We start from the raw sequence: 19,850 nt of genomic DNA, 5'->3' as shown, positions 1-19,850 counted from the left end.
GTCGCACACAAGTGTTATTGCCGTGGCAAAACTTAATGAACTGGGGTAGGAATTGTTGTCACATCCACCTTATTCACCTGATTTGGCACCATCAGACTTTCATCTATTCCCCAAGCTGAAAATTTTCCTCGGTGGATGGAGATTTTCTACAAGGGAAGAACTGACAGCATAATTGGAAAGGTATTTTGCAGGCCTGGAGGAATCTCATTTTCGAGATGGGATCAAGGCATTGGAACATTGCTGGACCAAATGCATTAGTCTACAGGGAACCGGGCGAGTTGGCCATGCGCGTAGAGGCGCGCGGCTGTGAGCTTGCATCCGGGAGATAGTAGGTTCGAATCCCACTATCGGCAGCCCTGAAGATGGTTTTCCGTGTTTTCCCATTTTCACACCAGGCAAATGCTGGGGCTGTACCTTAATTAAGGCCACGGCCGCTTCCTTCCAACTCCTAGGCCTTTCCCATCCCATCGTCGCCATAAGACCTATCTGTGTCGGTGCGACGTAAAGCCCCTAGCAAAAAAAAAAAGTCTACAGGGAGACTATGTTGAACAATAAAAGCAGTTCCACCGAGGTAAGATACTTAATTCTAGTACATTCTGAGAACTTTTCAAACCACCTACATAATTGCTGTTTGAGAAACTGCACAGCACTTCATCTTCATACGGCAGTGCATTTTGTTTTTCTTAAGAATATCTGTAAAATTATGGTATTCCTTTTGAGTCCATGTTGAGGAAATTTTTTTTTTTTTTTTGCTAGTTGCTTGACACCGCACCGACACAGATAGGTCTTATTGCGACTGTTGAGGAACTACCTGATTTCTTGTTACATTGATACAATGAACAAAATCAGAAATAACATCAACAACAACAAAATGTGGGTCTCCATAGGTGAAACAACTGACATAGTAGATATGTGGCAAATGTTATGGGCACTCTTAAACATGACCAGCCTGGAGAAACATTTCTGTTGGAGCATGGTATGTGTGATAGGGTGAACAACTCACTCAATAACCAAGTCTTGCTTGCTAAGTTAACCTGTATAGAACTAGTGGGTGCTCCTCGAGAACACCTATAGTATCTTACTTATTTATCATATGATGCAAACAAGACAACAGACAGAATATGTGTTATTTGTCATGCAGCTTTAAGCTTACAGTTGGGAGATGGTGGATTTGAACTTCACTGCTGGCTGTGCTAAAGATGGTTTTCTGTGGTTTCCTATTTTCATACCAGGCAAATGCTTGGACTTTACCTTAATCAAGGCCATACTTACTACCTCCCCAGTTCTAGTCTTTTCCTATCCCAGTGTCGCCTAAAACTTGTATGTGTTAGAGCAACCTTAAGATGGATAATCGGTAGTATTTTATATTATACACAGATGGTACATCACCAGATTGGCCAAAAGCCATGAAATTTTAACCCTCCAGTATGCATGCACTGCATGTGGGTCTGAAGATATTTCATCCTTGAGAGTTTTTAAATTTTCTTTTCTTTCATTGAAAGCATATGGCTGCCATAGAGAGATTTACACTGCTTACTTCTTTGAGATGTTGAGAGATTTATAACTAATGATTTTGTTGTAGCGTTTGTTACTTAACGGGGCAAATGGTGGAAGCACTGAATAAGAACTCTCCAGAATCACTTTTCATTGATAAACAGAAGAAAATATGTCTTCAGATTGCTGCTCTTTGCCATGATCTTGGACATGGTCCATTTTCTCACTTATGGGAGGTTTTCGTTAAGGAAGCAAATGAGGAGAGTTTGGAAAAAGCAAAAACAGAGAGTTGGAAGGTAAGATTTAATTAAATGATAGACTATAGACAGTTATAGTAAATTAAAGAAATTACATGACTTTTAATTTAACAATTTTCAACCATGTATTTCTTGCTGTACAGTAAGATTTGCTAAGCAAACCAGAATATGAATTTCTTGTGAACTATTATTTTACTACAACCTTCTGTTATCAAAAAGTGTGTGCCTAGTAGTGGACAGATAATTTCAATGAATTTGCCACTAAGCAGCTGGCCAAGAATAAGGCAGTCTCACCCAGCAAGAAATGACATTATATCTGCTGTATTACTTATCTGGAAGTACTTCGCTCAAAAACTGTCCTGAATCAACTTCAGTTTTCTTCTTTGCCTAGGGAACATAGTGTAATTTGAAGGTTTCTTGTTTTATCTGGATGTTTGTTGGTTATCTTGTTTTCATATTTTGAAACAATTATGGCTTCTGTGTGAGGGGACTAGATTGTTTTGGTAATGAAAGATGAATTGATTGCACTGTACAACATACATTTTGCCCTCTGCATGAAAATATGGGGCTAAGATTAATTTCTGTATGGGTAATTCAGATATGATTTTAGTTTTTCTCCATAATGTACCATTTCTTCAGGATATCTGTTAATACGTGTTAATTTCATTCTCTTTTTACAGGAAAAAGTTTCAATTCACATGCAACATAGAAAATTCCTTCTCTTTGTGTGTTTCTGATCTCTGTGTTTGTTCATCTAGCATCATCTTTTGCATACTTGAAGACAGAGTTTCCCAAAACCAGCAATGGAAATATTAAAGAGGGATACAAATTTTTCCCCAACTCATTAAGTGATACTGAAAAGGATGCATGCAATGTCTTCAAGTCAGTGTGTACAAACTATCTAAGAAATCACAAAGCTGATTACTATAAAGATATTGTGAATAACATGATAAGATATTTCCAAACCCCATGGCACAACATCCCCGAAAGCCTACCAAGTGACTGCTGCTCAGCCTGAATGACTGTAGATTATAAGGTATCATGTGTTCAGCACGACAAATCGTCTTGGTCATTATTCTTTGCTTCCTAGACCGGACCGCCATCTCACCGTCAGATAGCTCCTCAGTTGTAATCACGTAGGATGAGTAGAGCCCAAACCAGCCCTCAGATCCAGATAAAAATCCCTGACCTGGCCAGGAATCAAGCCCGGGGCCTCTGGGTAAGAGGCATGCACACTACCGCTACACTGCGGGCTGACAAAGAAATTGTGAATAATGTGATCAGATGTTTCCAGTGTAAGAAGTGCCCTCTATCACCAAAGTTATATTTCCTCGATTGCCATCTCAACTTTTCTTTTTTCCCTCAGAACTTGTGGTAAACAAGTGATGAGCATGGGGAGCATTTTCACCAGGACATTGCAGTAATGGAAAAGTGGTTTGTGGGACTGTGGAACTGCAGAATGTTGGCAGAATATTGTTGGTCCTCAAATACACTGCTGAACATGAATACAAATAGAAACAACAAAAAATGTTCTGAACATCTCCTTGGTTCATATACGTGTCTTTCCAAGGTTTCAAAATAATGATGTATTTTTCATAAATAAAAAAATGTCTGGTTTGTGAAAATGGTATGTAATAGAATATGTTTATTTTCAAATCCTTATTCCCCATATCATGATAAGTGAAATCACATAATTATGCTCAATTGCACCACCGCCACCACCACTCCTCTTACCCTCTATGTCAGAGTCCATTGTTCTCTTGGGTAACGTACCCCCTTCTTCATTTGTCCCCCATGACCCCCCACCAGCTATGTTGGTTTATGCGTACAACTTCATCAATCAAGTTCATTCTTAACTTAGCCCTTATCTCCTCATTCCCAGTATTCTCCTGCCTTTGTTCCCACCTGTTTGTACCCATGATCACTCTCGCTACTTTCAAGTCTGTTATTTCTAACATATGAATAAGATATCCTGAGTCCACCCAGCTTTCACTCCTGTACAGCAAAGTAGGTCTGAAAGCAGACCGATGTAAAGGTAGCTTCATCCGGGAGCTAAATAGTTGAAATGACTTACATGCTCCAGCTTTGTATTCCCAACCTGACATTCAATTCTCTTAGGTTTCTTACATACAGTACTGACTTCACTTTAGTCTTGTAAAGCCTAATTTTCATGTAATAATCATTGCACCAATTCTCAAGTTCTAAGACATTAGATTGCAGGCTTTTTGCAGAATCTGAAATTAAAACAAAGTGTCAGCTCAGGCATAATCCACTAGCACTCAGTGCTGTTTGTGCTTGTACTTTTGATGACTAAATAAGCTCATTCTAGCATGAAACATTCGTCCAAACAGATTGAATTTGATGGATGGGGGAGGACGAGGCTGCATCTGATGGAGTATGTGTCACTGTCATTTAACCTCTTCGTGTCTGCCACACTCTTGCTCAAACAGTTAATCAGCAGTAGAGGTGGTTTGGCAACAAAGCGAGTGATCTTCGGCAAGTGCGTCCCAGGTTTGAGGATGATGTTTGTGACCTTTATGGTTTGTTTAATCTCCAGGTGCTCATACCTATAAAAGTCCCAAAAGCATTTGCACTGCGGCAGTTGGACCGCACAAGAAAAGTTGGCATTTTTTCTGTGTTAAAACTTTTCATAATTGTGAAAATGGGATAATTTAAAAAAGGCACATATTACACAGGTAGGAAAATATGTTTAATTAATTAATTGTAAAATAAAAAACAGAATAATAGTACCAGAATAAATAGTTCAAACAAGAAAAAATTTAAACTTGACTTAGCTTTACAAGGAACTGTTGAAATATAAACAATTTGCAACAGAGTAACATTAAGATATCCACACAGATGCACATGAGTTGCTGTCAGTTGGTACAATTATTTTATTCACATATATTTACAAGTTAACACACACATAACATTAATCACAGTATCACAACAAACACTTAACTTCAAGGATATCAACAAAGCTGCCATTATTAAAAACAACTGAATAATGCAGCACATAGAGGTTACAACCTTGGAACATGAATAAAACAGTTGACTGCATACAAGCATGTCACTTCAATATGGAGACTGCGTTTACCGCATGTCACAAAGTCAGAAGTATATTCCTTGATACACCATAACTTGTCAACCAATAACTTCCAAAGAATAACTGACTTCACTGTCAACATCTTCTCTTTATATATATCTTGTCCTGGTTTCCAGAAAGATACATTACAAAAAAAAAAACTACCTTCGTGAAAATTCTAGAGCATCCGATACATAATTACAATGTATAGAATATTCTCAATTGTTCTAGTACCTTATTAGCATTCTGGAAGTTACAGCGTGTTTCACAATTATGGAGTATAATTTATATATACAGGTAAGAATAAATTATAATATTAACTTGCAGGTATTTACATTAACTGATATAAATGTCTATAGAGAGTGCCTCTTTCATGACATAACCTCAAAAACAGCGCAATCATATCGTCCGTACATATAACTTAACTATGTTAATGATGCTAATACTAAATGGATGTAAACACTTCATAGCAATAAATAATAATAATAATAATAATAATAATAATAATAATAATAATAATAATAATGTAGCTCAATGTGTACATTGGTTGAGAGAATATTGTTTTCAAGTCATACCTGTCATCGCACTTGCATCAATATCCCCCCTATAACTTGAAACAATATCCACACTTTGTCACACTCGTTGTCATTGCCTTGGGCGTAGATTGTATCTTCTTTCTTTCTCGATGTCGCTGGATGTGCTCTCCTCCTCCTCTTGGCCAGCTTGTGACATGTCAGGGGTCGGGGTTGCCTCGCTGCCAGCCTCTTCCTCAATGATAGTCGATGTGTTCTCCTCGCGATGACCAGCTTGTGTTGTGTCATTAGTAGCTTCTCCTCCAGGCTTACTCTGTATGCGCAGCGGTTGGGTGACTCGCTGCAACTCCGATGCGTGGACCTTGACAGGAGGGTTGGTCTTCAGTAAGTAGACCCCATGGCTCAGCTGTTTATCCACCTCGATGGGACCAACCCACTTAGGTGCGAGACCTGCGTGAAACCCTCCAATCTTATTACTGGCTGGTGGTTACGTCGCAGTACTTGTTGGCCTGGTAGGAAGATCTGCATCTCTTCGACATCTTGGGCCTTGGATGGTAGGAAAAACTTAAAACGGTCCACCTTTTCAATACAAAAATGTTATATTTATTTATAACATGTATTTGCACTTGGAACTAGTTTCGACGCTGTGTTTGCGTCATCATCAGCCAAAATGTGGGAAATAGGCAAGATGTAGGCATTTATATTACACAAGGCGTTACATTAAACAATACACATCTTATAAGGAGATAAAAACAGGGACGAATATAGAAACAAATGAATCGTTGAGAAAACAAAAGTTATACATATTAAAAATAACCTTAACCACATATCTTGCAGTGCGAAAGTGTTCTTCTTGAATGATTCCTGAATATTAAAAAAAAAATATGTGGTTAAGGTTATTTTTAATATGTATAACTTTTGTTTTCTCAACGATTCATTTGTTTCTATATTCGTCCCTGTTTTTATCTCCTTATAAGATGTGTATTGTTTAATGTAACGCCTTGTGTAATATAAATGCCTACATCTTGCCTATTTCCCACATTTTGGCTGATGATGACGCAAACACAGCGTCGAAACTAGTTCCAAGTGCAAATATATGTTATAAATAAATATAACATTTTTGTATTGAAAAGGTGGACCGTTTTAAGTTTTTCCTAACATCCTTTCTCAGTTCAATACGGACAAAATGAAATTCCTATGTTTAAATCTTGAGCCTTGGCATGGGTAAGAGATCTCTTCTTGGCCAAAGCTTGCTTTTTCCTTGATGTTCTGCTGCTTCTGCTGCTGCCACTCTGCCAGGGAAACAGCTGCATCATCTTGACTTGAAGTGGATGGTGGATGAATCTCCCAATCACCAGTGCCATACAGCTGTTAACCAAGAAACAGCTCTGCTGGGGAATAGCTGGTGAAATGGTTGAAGCATCGTCGCAGGGCAAAGATTGACTGCGGTATCTGACGGTCCCACAGTCGATGTTCTTTGTCTATCAGGTGGACTCGTAGCATCCTTTTCAGCTTCTGGTTCCGTCATTCGTTTGGATTTGCCCGTGGGTTGTAGATAGGGGTGGTCCAGTGCTCCACACCCCATTCCGCCATCATTTGCTGCCACTTCCTCGACATGAACTGACTTCCGTTGTCTGACAGATTGCACTGTGGATAGCCGTAGCGGCTGAACACCTCATCTTATAGCAAGCTGGTGATGCATCCCGTTGTGGCTTCAGGTATCGGAAAGACCTCAATCCATATTGTGAAGAGGTCAGTGATTACTAGGAGTCCTGTTTTACCCCGTGGTGTTCTAGGGTAAGGACCCATCAAGTCCAGGGCTATGACCTCCCACGGGCATTGTGGCTGTCTTTCTCTTTGGCTGGATTCTGTCTTCCTGTTGCTCGCCTTGGTGCAGGCACAGATGTATCACCCCTTCATGTAGTCCAGGATTTTCCGCATGTTGACCCGGAAGAATCTTCGCCAGATGGACTGATATGTCTCTTCGCCTCCTGGGTGTCCGGTTTCTGTGCTGTCATGGAACTTCTCAAGGGTATCCGTTGTATGCTGTCTGGGGATCACCACTACTGTAGGCGTGTCGGAGATGTGTGACCTGTACATCAAGAGTCCTCCGTCAACCCGGAAGTTCTTGTCGCACATCTTGAATTACCTCGGGACAAGTTGACTATCAGTGTTCTGTCTCCTAATACACTGCGCCATGGTCCTACAGGGCTTGTCTTGTTCCTGCCACTGTTTGATCATTCCCAGATCAAGTTCCTTCTTGATGGTCATAAGGACAGGTTCCTTGTGCTCACTCTCGACCTTTTGTGGGAACTCCCTCGTCAGGTTCCATCACTGGGTGCCTAGATAAGCTGTCTGCTCCTATGTTCATTGATCCTGGTAAGTGACACACATCGAAATAAAATTCTGCGATTAACAGGGCCCATCACATCAATTTAGATTTTGAGCCAGAGACTGAGTTCAACCATTTGAGAGCAGCGTTATCAGTATAGAGCTGGAACTTCCTTCTCTCCAAGTAGCCTCTGAATTTGCCCATGGCACACACCACAGCTAAGGCTACCTTCTCGGCAGTACAGTAGTGTTATTCAGTGCGAGATAGTTTCCTGCTGGCATACTCGATGATGTCCCTTCCACCATCACTCCTCTCCTGGAATAACACTGCTCCTAAGCCGGAGTTGCTGGCATCCGTCTGTAGGCACATCATCCATTGAGAGTTGGGATGGGTGAGACTGAGAGCATTGCATATCACAGCCTTAATGCCTTGGAATGCTGCCTCATCCTTGCTGGTCCATCGGAACGGACGGTTGTTATGGAGTAAATCGGTGAGTGGTATTGCCTTCTCTTCAAAGTGTGGCACAAAGCTGCTATACCTTTCACACAAGCCAAGGAACTGACGTACTTGTCGCTTGGTTCGTGGGCGTTCAGCTTCTTTGATAGTTCGTTTCTTCTCCGGTTGCCTTTCTAAGCCTTCAGAGGTTAGGACACGGCCAAGATATTCTACGCGGGACCGGGTGAAGTGGCACTTCTCCAGTTGGCAAGTTAGTCCATGAATCTTCAGTCATTCCAGCATGTTCCTCAGATGTACAATGTGTTCTTGAAAATTCTTGCTGTGAATTAAAATGTCGTTGAGATACACTTGGCAAAAATCTCCAACATATCCTGATAATGCCTTATCCATTAGTCGCATGAAGGTGGCAGAAGTATTCTACAATCCAAAGGTCATTACTGCAAACTGGTACAATCCTCTCGGTGTCATGAAAGCGGTCAGTGGTCTAGAACTTTCCTTGACCTCCACTTGCCAGTATCCAGAGTTGAGATACAGCATGCTGAAAATCCTAGACCCACTTACTTGTTTTAACGAGTCTTTCAAGTCAGACATGGGGTAGGCATCACTAACGGTTTTCTCATTCAACCTGCAGAAGTCCACACAGAGTTGATACTCCCCATTCTTCTTCTTCTTCTTCTTCTTCTTCTTCTTCTTCTTCTTCTTCTTCTTCGGTACGACAGTAGGTGAAGCCCAATGGGATGTGGAGGGTTCGATGATACCTTGCCCCTTCATCTCTTGAATCTTCTGGATGACGAAGTACTACACCAAGTCATTATTTGAAGTATAATTTTCATGTCTGTAACATATTCAGTTTTTGAAACATACGTATCCCCATTAAAAAATTCAACCACATTTTCAGTCCTTTTCATCCCCTTAAGTGGATCTCCAAAAACTAGAAAATGTGTGTTTCTTTATTTTTATAGGAGATGCCAAATACCAATTTTTATGTCTGTAAGTTTTTGAGATATAGGATCTACTCATTTTTAAAATTCATCCTTTTCATTTCTCTTAACTAGGTCCACCCCATTCTGGATTGAGGTGGGGGAGGGGGGGGTAGGATGGGACCAGGTACAGGAATGCACCTCAAGACCTGGCAGATAAGCAACCCTGGTCAAGTAGGAGAGGGGTTGGTCAGATAGTGAGTAGAATAGGCCAACCCCGCCCAGCTATCATCTTAAGGATTGGCAATGAGATTTTTTCAGCCATACTTGACAGCCAAGCAAGCCATTCATTTGTCAACGGGACTGTTGCTAGATTACTACCCCCAATGAAGTCTTACCATCTCGGAAGGGTAGTGAGAGCAGCGGACGGGGTAACCTATTCCACCCAAGGACACACTAACCTAACCGCAAAATGCATGAACATGATTATTGTAATTTATGTTGCAGTGATTTAGAACCTGATACCTGACATCATATTAGATCATGACTTTCTGGTGGAATACAAGGTGATCCTAGACTGTCCAGGTCATGAAGTCATTTTGGGAAAAGACAGACATCTGAGGGTCGCGTGGTATGATGGAAATCTCCGGACTCGCGAGGATACAGAAGTCAACGTAAACCTGGGTGATCTCCATTTAACACATCTTCGAACGAGGGAAGAAGAGGAGCCGAGACACACCTTGAAGGATTTTCCAGAAGTCATCACCAATAAAATAGGACGGACTACCACAGTAACACACACCATTGAATGCAGCTCTTCCTCACCTATCAAGCAACGTTAATATCCAATCAACCCTACCTATGATGAATACTAATGCTGAAGACGACACACACACCCAGCCCCCGAGCCATTGGAATTAACCAATTAAGGTTAAAATCCCCGACCTGACTGGGAATGGAACCCAGGACCCTCTGGACCAAGGCCAGTGTGCTAACTATTCAGCCTTGGAGCCAGACTTCTTGGTGATGAAATACACTAAATAGTACCAGAAGCCAAATATACTTGACCCAACTTCACGCAATTTGTCCTGGAGTAATTTGGGTTGTATCTCGTTTATATGTTTCTTCAAGGTTCCTAAGAAAGTCAGCCAATTTTCCCACAGGTGCCACAGGTGTTCAGACTAACTATACCTGCTGAAATAGTTCATTCTTTTTTGCAAGTAGCTCTACATCATACTAGCACAAATCAGTCTTACAGTGACGGGATAAGAAATGGCTACGAGTGGGCAGGAAGTGGTCATGGCTTTAATTAAGGTACACCCCAGCATTTGCCTGGTGTGAAAATGGGAAACCACAGGAAACCATTTTCAGAGCTGCCGATTGTGGGGTTTGAACCTACTATCGAGAGCAAGCTCACGGCTGGGAACTCCTAATCACATGGCCAACTTGCTCAGTTGCTGAAATAGTTATCGATGGTCACATTCTTGTTGCATTTTTTAATTGGCTTAGTCATTGTGTCAACCATACCAAAAGGTTTGTTTGAAGAGTTATATGGTCCTACAACCTGTTTTCCACAGTATATCTCCAGGTTATATGTGTAAATGTTTGGCTATCACACATTGCATACAATTTATGCCATATTTAGCTTGTTTAATCAGCATATCTATATATATAAAATAACATTTCCTGACCGACCGACCGACCGCCGAGCCTAAAGTACTGGACATAATGTAATGCAATTTCGGGGATACATTTATATTAGTGTGTAGGTGCTCACTAAGGGAGGGTTTTTGGATATCCTGTCACTAAAGGGGTGGAAAGGGGGTGAATTTTTTAAATGAGTATATCTGTATCTCAAAAACTTAAAAAAGTGTACAGACATAAAAATTGGTATTTACAATCTTTTAAAAATAAGGAAGCACATTTTTTGTTTTAGGAAAATCCAATTTAGGGGGGTGAAAAAAGGTGAAATGTGGTTTAAATACCTTTTATGAGGATACTTATATCTCAAAAACTGAAGATGTTACAGACATGAAAATTGGAATTTGGAATGTCCCTTAAAATTAAAGAAACACATATTTTTTTGTTTTGGAAAAATCCAATTCATTGGGGGGGAATAGAAGGTCTGAAAAGTGGGTTGAATTCTTTTTATTAGGATACTGACATCTCAAAAACTGAAAACGTTACAGATGTAAAAATTGGTGAATGGAATGTCCTTTAAAAATAAAGAAACAGGAGTAACAAAGGGGGTGAATTTTTAGGATTATATTTACAATATATCTCAGAAATGTAACATATTACAGATGTAAAAACTGGTATTTGGAATCTCCTGTAAAATTAAAGAGACATAGATAATTATTTTTTGAAAATCCACTTAAGGGGAACTAAAAAAAGAGGGTGAATTTTTAGAATGAGCTTATCTACAGTATATCTCAAGAACATGTTACAGAAGTGAGAAATTGGTATTTTTAATCTCTTTCAAAAATAAGAAACATGTATTTTTTGTTTTCAGAAAAACCACTTGTGGTGGGCGGGGGGGATAGAAGAACTGAAAAGTGGGTTGAATTCTTTTTATTAGGATACTGACATCTCAAAAACTGAAGACATTACAGATGTAAAAATTGGTGAATGGACAAATAAAGAAATATGTATTTTTTGTTTTTGGAAAGTCCACTTAGGCAGGGAGTGAAATTTTTTTAAAAAATAGTTAAATTATTTGTATGAGACGACTTATATCTCAAAAACTAAAGATGTTGCAGACGTGAACATTAGTATTTTGAATCTCCTTTAAAAGTAAAGTAACACATATGCCTCTGATTTCAAAAAATCCAATTAAGGGGGTGAAGGAATTGAAAAATTAATTTAATTATTTGTGTGAGGATACTTATATCTTACGAAAACTAAAGTTGATACGGGCGTGAAAATCGGTATTTGGAATCTCCTTTAAAATAAAGAAATGCGCATTTTAGGGGGAAAATAAACTTGGGGGAGGGGTTGAAAAGGAGTAGAATTCATTTTATGAGAACACATATCTCAAAAACTAAAGATGTTACAGTCATGATAATAGGTATTTTGAAGCTCCTTTGTAAATAAAGAAACACGTATTTTTTGTTTCCAGAAAATTCACTTAAGAGGGGAGGGTGAATGGGAGTGAAAAAATTGAATTCTGTTTATGTGGATACTAATATATCTCAAAAACTGAAGGTTACAGATGTGAAATTTGGTATTTGGAATCTCCTTTAAAAATAAAGGTACATGCATTTTTTGGGGGGAGGGGGAAAATCAACTTAATGGGGGTGGGGTGACAAAATAGTTGAATTCTTTTTGTGAGGATACTTATATCTCTAAAAGCTCTAAAGCTCTAAAAGCTGGAAAGGTGGAAAGAAGAGAAGAAGAAGTTGAATTCTGTTTATGTGGATGCTAATATATATCTAAAAAACTGAAGGTTACAGACGTGAAAGTTGGTATTTTGAATCTCCTTTAAAAATAAAGAAACATATATTTTTTTATTTTCGGAAGATCCACTTAATGGGCTGAAAAGAATTGAAAAAATGGGTGAATTTTGAAAAAGAGTACTGGTATATTTGCTGTATATGTCAAAAACTTAACATGTAACAGACATGAAACTTGGTATTTGGAAAGTCCTTTAAAAATACAGAAACAGTTATTTCGTATTTTTTTGTTTTCAGAAAAGGCATTTAACAGCGGCTGAAAAGAAGTTAATAATTTTTTATGAGGATGCTTATATCTCAAAAACTGAAGATGTTACAGATGCGAAAATTGGTATTTATAATCTCCTTTAAAAGTAAAGGAACATGTATTTCTTTTGGTTTTTGGAAAATGGGAAGGACTGACAAAGGGGTTGAATTCTTTTTTATTTATTTATTTATTTATTTATTTATTTATTTATTTATTTATTTATTTTAGCAGTGGCAAAATTAGGGCTCATGTCCCTCTCTTACACTTAACCACATAATTAATGTACAGATAATACATATATAAAAGTAATGTACTATTCTATCATCAAAGATAAGCTAAAAATTACAGATTAGGACAACATATAATAAAGAAAAATCAAAGTTCAACAAATAAAATAGAATAAAGTTCGGAGCATAAAGATAAAGAGAAGGAGACAAAGTCATAATGAAAAAGAAAGATACAAACTGAAAAAATAAGTAATGCATAAAGAGAACACAATAAGTAATAAAGTAAATGGAAATGTAAGTATGGCCATAAAAGTGATCTATGTACATGAGTGAGAAGCTAAATATTAGGTACATTACACTATAATAATAATAATAATAATAATAATAATAATAATAATAATAATAACCACAATCACACGAAACAATCAGCGGTATTTAACAGGTAATCTCTACATGCAGTCTTAAATTTCGATATTGAGTTAGAGTTCCTGACAGCAGTTGGGGGTGAATTCCAAAGGTGTGACCCAGCCACAACAAAAGAACTGTTACATATTGAAGAGTGGTTGACGGGAATAGCGAGTGAAGTGCCAGATCTAGTGTTACAATTATGGAATGAGGATAATAAATGGAATTTTGAAGAGATGTGTTCGGGTAGATTTTCCTTCTGAGTTCGATACATCAACGTAAGTACGTGGAATTTCCGTCGCCTCTCGGGTTTCAGCCAGGAAAGAAATGTGTAGCTAGGGGTTATGTGAGCATCGTAACTCAAGTTAAAAACAAATTGAAGACCAGAGTTCAATGCTCATTGAAGTTTCATAGTTTGTTCACGGGTCGCATCAATGAGGACAATGTCGCAGTAGTCAAGTATTGGTAGTATCAAAGTTTAGAGAAGTTTTATCTTTACGTCTTGTGGCACAATGTCCTTATGTCGTTTCAGAGGGTGTAGCGTAGCGTACATCTTTCTACATGTATTTCTTACGTGTGCAGACCAGTCAAGTGTTTCAGTCAGGATCATACCTAGGTTCTTCACTTCCTTACTGAACGGGATTACGGTGGCATTTAATGTCACCGGAGGGATAGCATACTTTTTATACATGATGTGTAATAATTTCTGAGAGTTTTTTGGGGTTGAGGAGGAGAGAGTTTTCACTGGCGTACACACTGAGTTGTTGGAGGTCGGAGTTAATATCTCTTATTGCATTCGGGGATTCTTATAGCCTATCTCAAAAAGTGAAGATGTTATGATGTGGAAATAGATATTTGGAATCTCCATTAAAAAGAAACTTTTTTTTTCCTTGATTTGAGAGAAGACTGCTTCCCACATGTACAGTTCTATGTTGAATGGTCATCTTAGCCCCAGAAGGCAATAACACAAATGTGGTTTACAAAGAGTTTCCAGGGTAAATTAAACTCAATTTGTCAGTGAGTATTTATACTTTAGGGATTTTTAGATAATGTGTTAGTACAGTACCGAGGAACAATTACTTTTATCAGCTTACGAAATCCACGCGAGCGAAGCCGCGGGTAACTGCTAGTACAATATAAAACTACAACAGCCATGGAACGCAACTAACATTTCGTCAGTAGTCACGAACTCACCAACTGCATAGCTCTGTTGACGATTGGCAACAAATTTTGAATGAAATTCTCTAAAAGCTGCCTATTTATCATTCTGCTGCCATTCAGCTCTAGTGGTGGCATCATCAAAATGGTGGGACCTCATCAACAAATGGAAATGGTTTTTGCTGAAGTTAGCATGAAGGATCGTCATACCGGTCCCATCAGAACCTAAAATATTATAGGCTATTAACATAGTTCTGGCATTGGTATTATGAACAACTTTACTACACCATAGAGTGATATTTCCCTTGCCTGTATAGAGCCTTATGTTACTATCATCCGTGTCTTCACTTGCCTCTCCATCGCTTTCTACAGAAAGATCAGAACAGCTTGTATGGACGTTTTCTTCAACTGCTTCCAGTTTGTAATCAGTGTCAGGAGGATCATCCAATATTCCATCTTCCCTCTCTACAACTGACAACTATTGGAGATTCTGCAAAATTTCACCAGGGTCTGATAATCATTCCATGTAAAGATGGAGCAATACTATTTGAAAACCCCTACTCCTCCATGCCGCACCACCAATGTACTTTTCAATTTTAATCCAAACAGCAAACTAATAAGAAGAAAAACACCGTATTTCAGGATGTGGTCAGGCAACCTGCTTCAGTCCGATGACATGTAGCACGTGACACAAGTCTCGCGCAAGCTGCCAAGGACAGGCCACATCATGGGCTATCACCTGATTTCTTGCAGATTTTGACAAAATCCTGTGTTAATTGAGATATCGGCAAGTGAATAACATCACCATGTGCGCCATAAGATAACATGTCTTGACTGACTGACTGGCTGGCTGACTAACTGACTGACTCATCACGTAGCCAAAATTACTGAACATAAAGAAATTAATTTTTGGGGATACATTTATATTACAGTGTAGGTACTTAATAAGGGAGGATTTTTCAATATCGCGTTGCTAAAGGGGTGAAAAGCGGGGTTAATTTTTAAAATGAGTATATCTATATCTCAAAAACTTAACAGTTTAAAGACTTGGAAAATTGGTACTTGGAATTTCATTTAAAAATAAATGCACATTTTTTGGTTTATGGAAAATCCACTTAAGGGGAAGTTAAGAGAAGTGAAAATGGGGTGAATTTTTAAAATGAGTAGATCGTATATCTCAAAAACTTACAGACATAAAAATTGGTATTTGGAATCTCCTATAAAAATAAAGAAACACATTTTCTGGTTTTTGGAGATCCACTTAAGGAGATGAAAAGGACTGAAAAAGTGGTTGAATTCTTTAATGGGGATACGTATGTCTCAAAAACTGAATATGTTGCAGACATGAAAATTAGTATTTGGAATCTCGTTCAAAAACGAAGAAATACATATTTTTTGTTTTCAGAGAATCCATTTAAGGGGGTGAAAAGGATTGAAAATGGGGTTGAATTCTTTTTATGGGGATACTTATATCTCAAAAACTGAAGATGTTACAGATGTGGAAGTAGGTATTTGGAATCTCCTTTCAAAATAAGCACGTATTTTTTGTTTTCGATTAATGAGAGAACTGTTTCTTACAGGTACAGATCTATGGTGCATGTTCCAGAGTTAGCTCTGCCAGTAGCCTGATCATCTTAACCCCAGAAGGCAATAAATCAAACGTGATTTATGAAGAGGTTCTGGGGTAAATGAAACTCATTTTTTTTGGTGGGTTCTTATACTTTTAATGATCTTCAAATAAAGTCTTATTGTAGTGCCGAGGAACGATTACTTTTATCAAATTGTGAAATGCATGCGAGTGAAGCCGTGAGTAACAGCTAGTGATACATATATGTTCTAAAAATACATCACAGGACTAATTTTGTTCTATCTATATCATCTTCAGCTGATATGTCTTATTACTAATACAGGGTTATTGCAAATGATTGAAGTGATTTCATAAATTCATTGTAGCTCCATGAATCGACATATGGTCACAAAACTCAGCAGTCATATAGAAAAACTCGAAAAGTTTTGGTCTGCTGATGTCGCACTTTAGATTTCTGTGACGAGAGCACAGGAGCTGTGAGCAGTGCGCAGTGAGACAAGATGGCGACATGAGCCGAGAAAGCATTTGTTGTGTTTGAAATGCACTGACATCAGTCTGTCATAACAGTGCAACGACATTTCAGGAAGTCCCACAAAGATCCACCAACTGTTAACTCCATTCGGCAATGGTATGTGCAGTTTAAAGCTTCAGGATGCCTGTGTAAGGGAAAATGAACAGGTCGGCCTGCAGTGTCTGAAGAAACAGTTGATCGCGTGCGAGCATGTTTCATGTGTAGCCCACAGAAGTAGACGGAGAGAGCAAGCAGAGAGCTGAACATACCACAGCCAACCGTTTGGAAAATCTTATGGAAACAACTAAAGCAGAAGCCTTACCGCTTACAATTGCTACAGGCCCTGACTCGTGATGACAAAGTCAAATGCCTTGATTTTTTGGTGCAGTTGCAACAGTGTATGGAAGAGGATGAGCTTAGTAAGAAACTTGTCTTCAGTTATGAAGCAACATTTTTGTTAATGGTGCAGTAAACAGACACAATGTGCGAAACTGGGGGGGTATAGAATCCTCACGCTATTGTGCAGCACATTCGAAATTCACCGAAAGTTAATGGGTTTTGTGCACTCTCACGGTTTAAAGTGTATGGCCCCTTTTCTTCTGCAAAAAATCTGTTACAGGACACATGTATCTGAACATGGTGGAAATTTGGCTCATGCCGCAACTGGAGGACAGCGCGGACTTCATCTTGCAACAGGATGGTGCTCCAACCCTCTTCCATGGTGATGTTCCTCAATTCTTAAACAGGAGATTGCCTAATCGATGGATCAGTCATGGAAGAGCTGATGATCAGCAATTCATTTCATGGCCTCCATACTCTCCTGATGTGATTTCTTGAGTAGGGTTACATGGAAGACTCAGTGTTCACACCTCCTCTTCCAACAAACCTGCCAGAACTGCAAGCTCGTATCAACCGTGCTTTCGAATCAATTGATAGGGACAGGCTGCGCCGAGTGTGGAATGAACTTGATTATAGGATTGATGTCTGCAGAATCACTAAAAGGGCACATATTGAACATATGTAAATGTCAAATAAACCTTTTGAGTTCTTCTATGTGTGTGACAATATGTCAAATAATAAAGTTATTGCACAGCTTTGGAATCGCGCAAATCATTTGTAATAACTCTGCAATTAAAAATAGCAATTCACTGCTGTTGAAATGTCACTCTTCTTGTCTTAAAATACCAATTTTGGAATGCAGAAATGCAACACTTAATGAAGTTGCATCTGTATTTGAAAAGATATAACATGTAAATTCATCTTGTTATTCTATTTTATCTCAGAGCTTAAGAAAATGCAATTCCTCGATCCTCCACTACCAGAGAAGGAGCTGATTCAGGTCATTACTTTGCAATTCCCAGCTCATGTTCAGGAGACCTTAGTCGCAGCAAATATGCAGAGCTTAGAGCAGCTAGATGGATTATAGCAAAGAATGGACACTGCTCACACACAGGACATGTCATTGCATCCTCTACAACTCTCAGTTCCTGGATGTCAGGATCAGGAACAAGATCAAGACCATCAAGAAAGATGAGAAAAAAAAAAAAAAGCTTCTCAGTGAGCTGCACCGGTGCGATACAGAGGGTATGGGAAACACCCACAGCGCCACAGATCATATGCACTTGTAAAGTTGAAATGCTTTTTGATATTCCTGAATAAATTCAGTTCTTTGAAACAGATTTAAAATTGAGTTAAAACCCCTCTCTCTGTACTCGCTCTAGCATTGAATCGTACATGCCCTGTAAAACGCTCGTGCTCTATCATAGGAAAGTGATAAACAATATGGGCATTTCCTAGTTTAGAGAGAAGGAAGTTAAAATGTGGCACCCAGCATGGGGCTCGAACCCATGACCTTGAGATTAAGTCTCTCATGCTTTGCCGGCTGAGCTACCGGAGCCCCACTTTGGTGTGTTTTAACCTCCTCTCTCCAGACCACATCCCCTCCCTCTTCTTCTACCCCCTCTACTCTCCCTTCCCGATTTCCAAGCAGTATCTCGCCACAAGTGAGAGACAGCTCGCAGTACACCACCAATAAGGCCGCAGGAAGCAAGCCAACGAGGACTCGAGGGAGTAGGTCTCAATTCCAGTATTGCTTTCTCTCATGTTCACATTTGATGAGGCATTATCAAATACTTTATTTTTTTTTTTTTTTCAGACATCATACATCTACCATATTTCACGCAACAGACACAACTTATTCTACAGTTCACATCTACACAAGCTATAGAAAACCGATCAACAAAATCTGAGATGTTCCCTCCTAGTCAAAACTACTCAAAAAGCAACATCAGCCAGCAAGTGGGCCATTACACATCACTCCACAACTAGACTTAAGGTAGAATAATTGTGCTTCACATGTGTTTGACTGGTTCAAACAGTTTTAGTGACCTATTTTACTATGACAATGAATTAGAACAACAGAAGGATTAGATTGTGATTTTTCTTCTTTTTTTTTTTTCAGTTTGCTTTGTCTCACCAACACAGATAGGTCTTATGGCTAACGTATACATGAAGACGCACACGGGATGCTGTCAGTTGATACAATTATATTTATTTACATATATACACAAATTAACAGACACTTTATACCTTAATCACAGTATCACAACACTTCACTTTGAGACTATCAATAACGCCGCCATTATTAAAAACAGTTGCCAACACAGCACACAGAGGTTACAATCTTGGAACACAAATAAAACAGTTGACTGCGTACAAGCATGTCACTTCAATATTGAGACTGCAATTTACTGCATGTCACGAAGTCAAAGTATATTCCAAACAATAACTGTAACTCATATGAATATTTATGTACAGCACGGTTCATGACATAACCTCACAAACAATGCGATCTTATCATACTAATAATAATAGTACAAATACCTTCACGACATAACCTCACACGCAATACGATCATTCGACTATGGTAAATTATGTAACACTTCACAGCTATACATACAAGTAATAATAATAATAATAATAATAATAATAATAATAATAATAATAATAATAATAATAATAATAATAATAATAATAATTTGAGCTCGATATATGTATAAGTTACCCATGGGTGAGAGAATATTTTCAAGTTATAACTGTTATCGTACTTGCGTCACGACAATGTTGGGATAAGAAAGGCCTAGGAGTGGGAAGAAATCAGCCATGGCCTTAATTAAGGTACAGCC

The 19,850-nt window shown here is 38.7% G+C and overlaps 1 protein-coding gene across 4 annotated transcripts in view; it reads left to right on the top strand.

The window, feature by feature from the left end:
- Positions 1-19,850, top strand: part of fal (falten) — a 641,611-nt gene that overhangs the window by 271,942 nt on the left and 349,819 nt on the right. For all 4 annotated transcript variants that reach the window (XM_067141683.2, XM_067141684.2, XM_068226329.1 and 1 more), the window contains one exon: positions 1,583-1,790. In XM_067141683.2, coding sequence (XP_066997784.2) covers positions 1,583-1,790 — 208 coding nt within the window. The remainder of the gene's footprint in view (positions 1-1,582; positions 1,791-19,850) is intronic.

This window comes from Anabrus simplex, chromosome 2, assembly GCF_040414725.1.
Source record: "Anabrus simplex isolate iqAnaSimp1 chromosome 2, ASM4041472v1, whole genome shotgun sequence".
NCBI classification, from domain to species: domain Eukaryota; kingdom Metazoa; phylum Arthropoda; class Insecta; order Orthoptera; family Tettigoniidae; genus Anabrus; species Anabrus simplex.
This window is presented reverse-complemented; position numbering and strand designations above follow the sequence as displayed.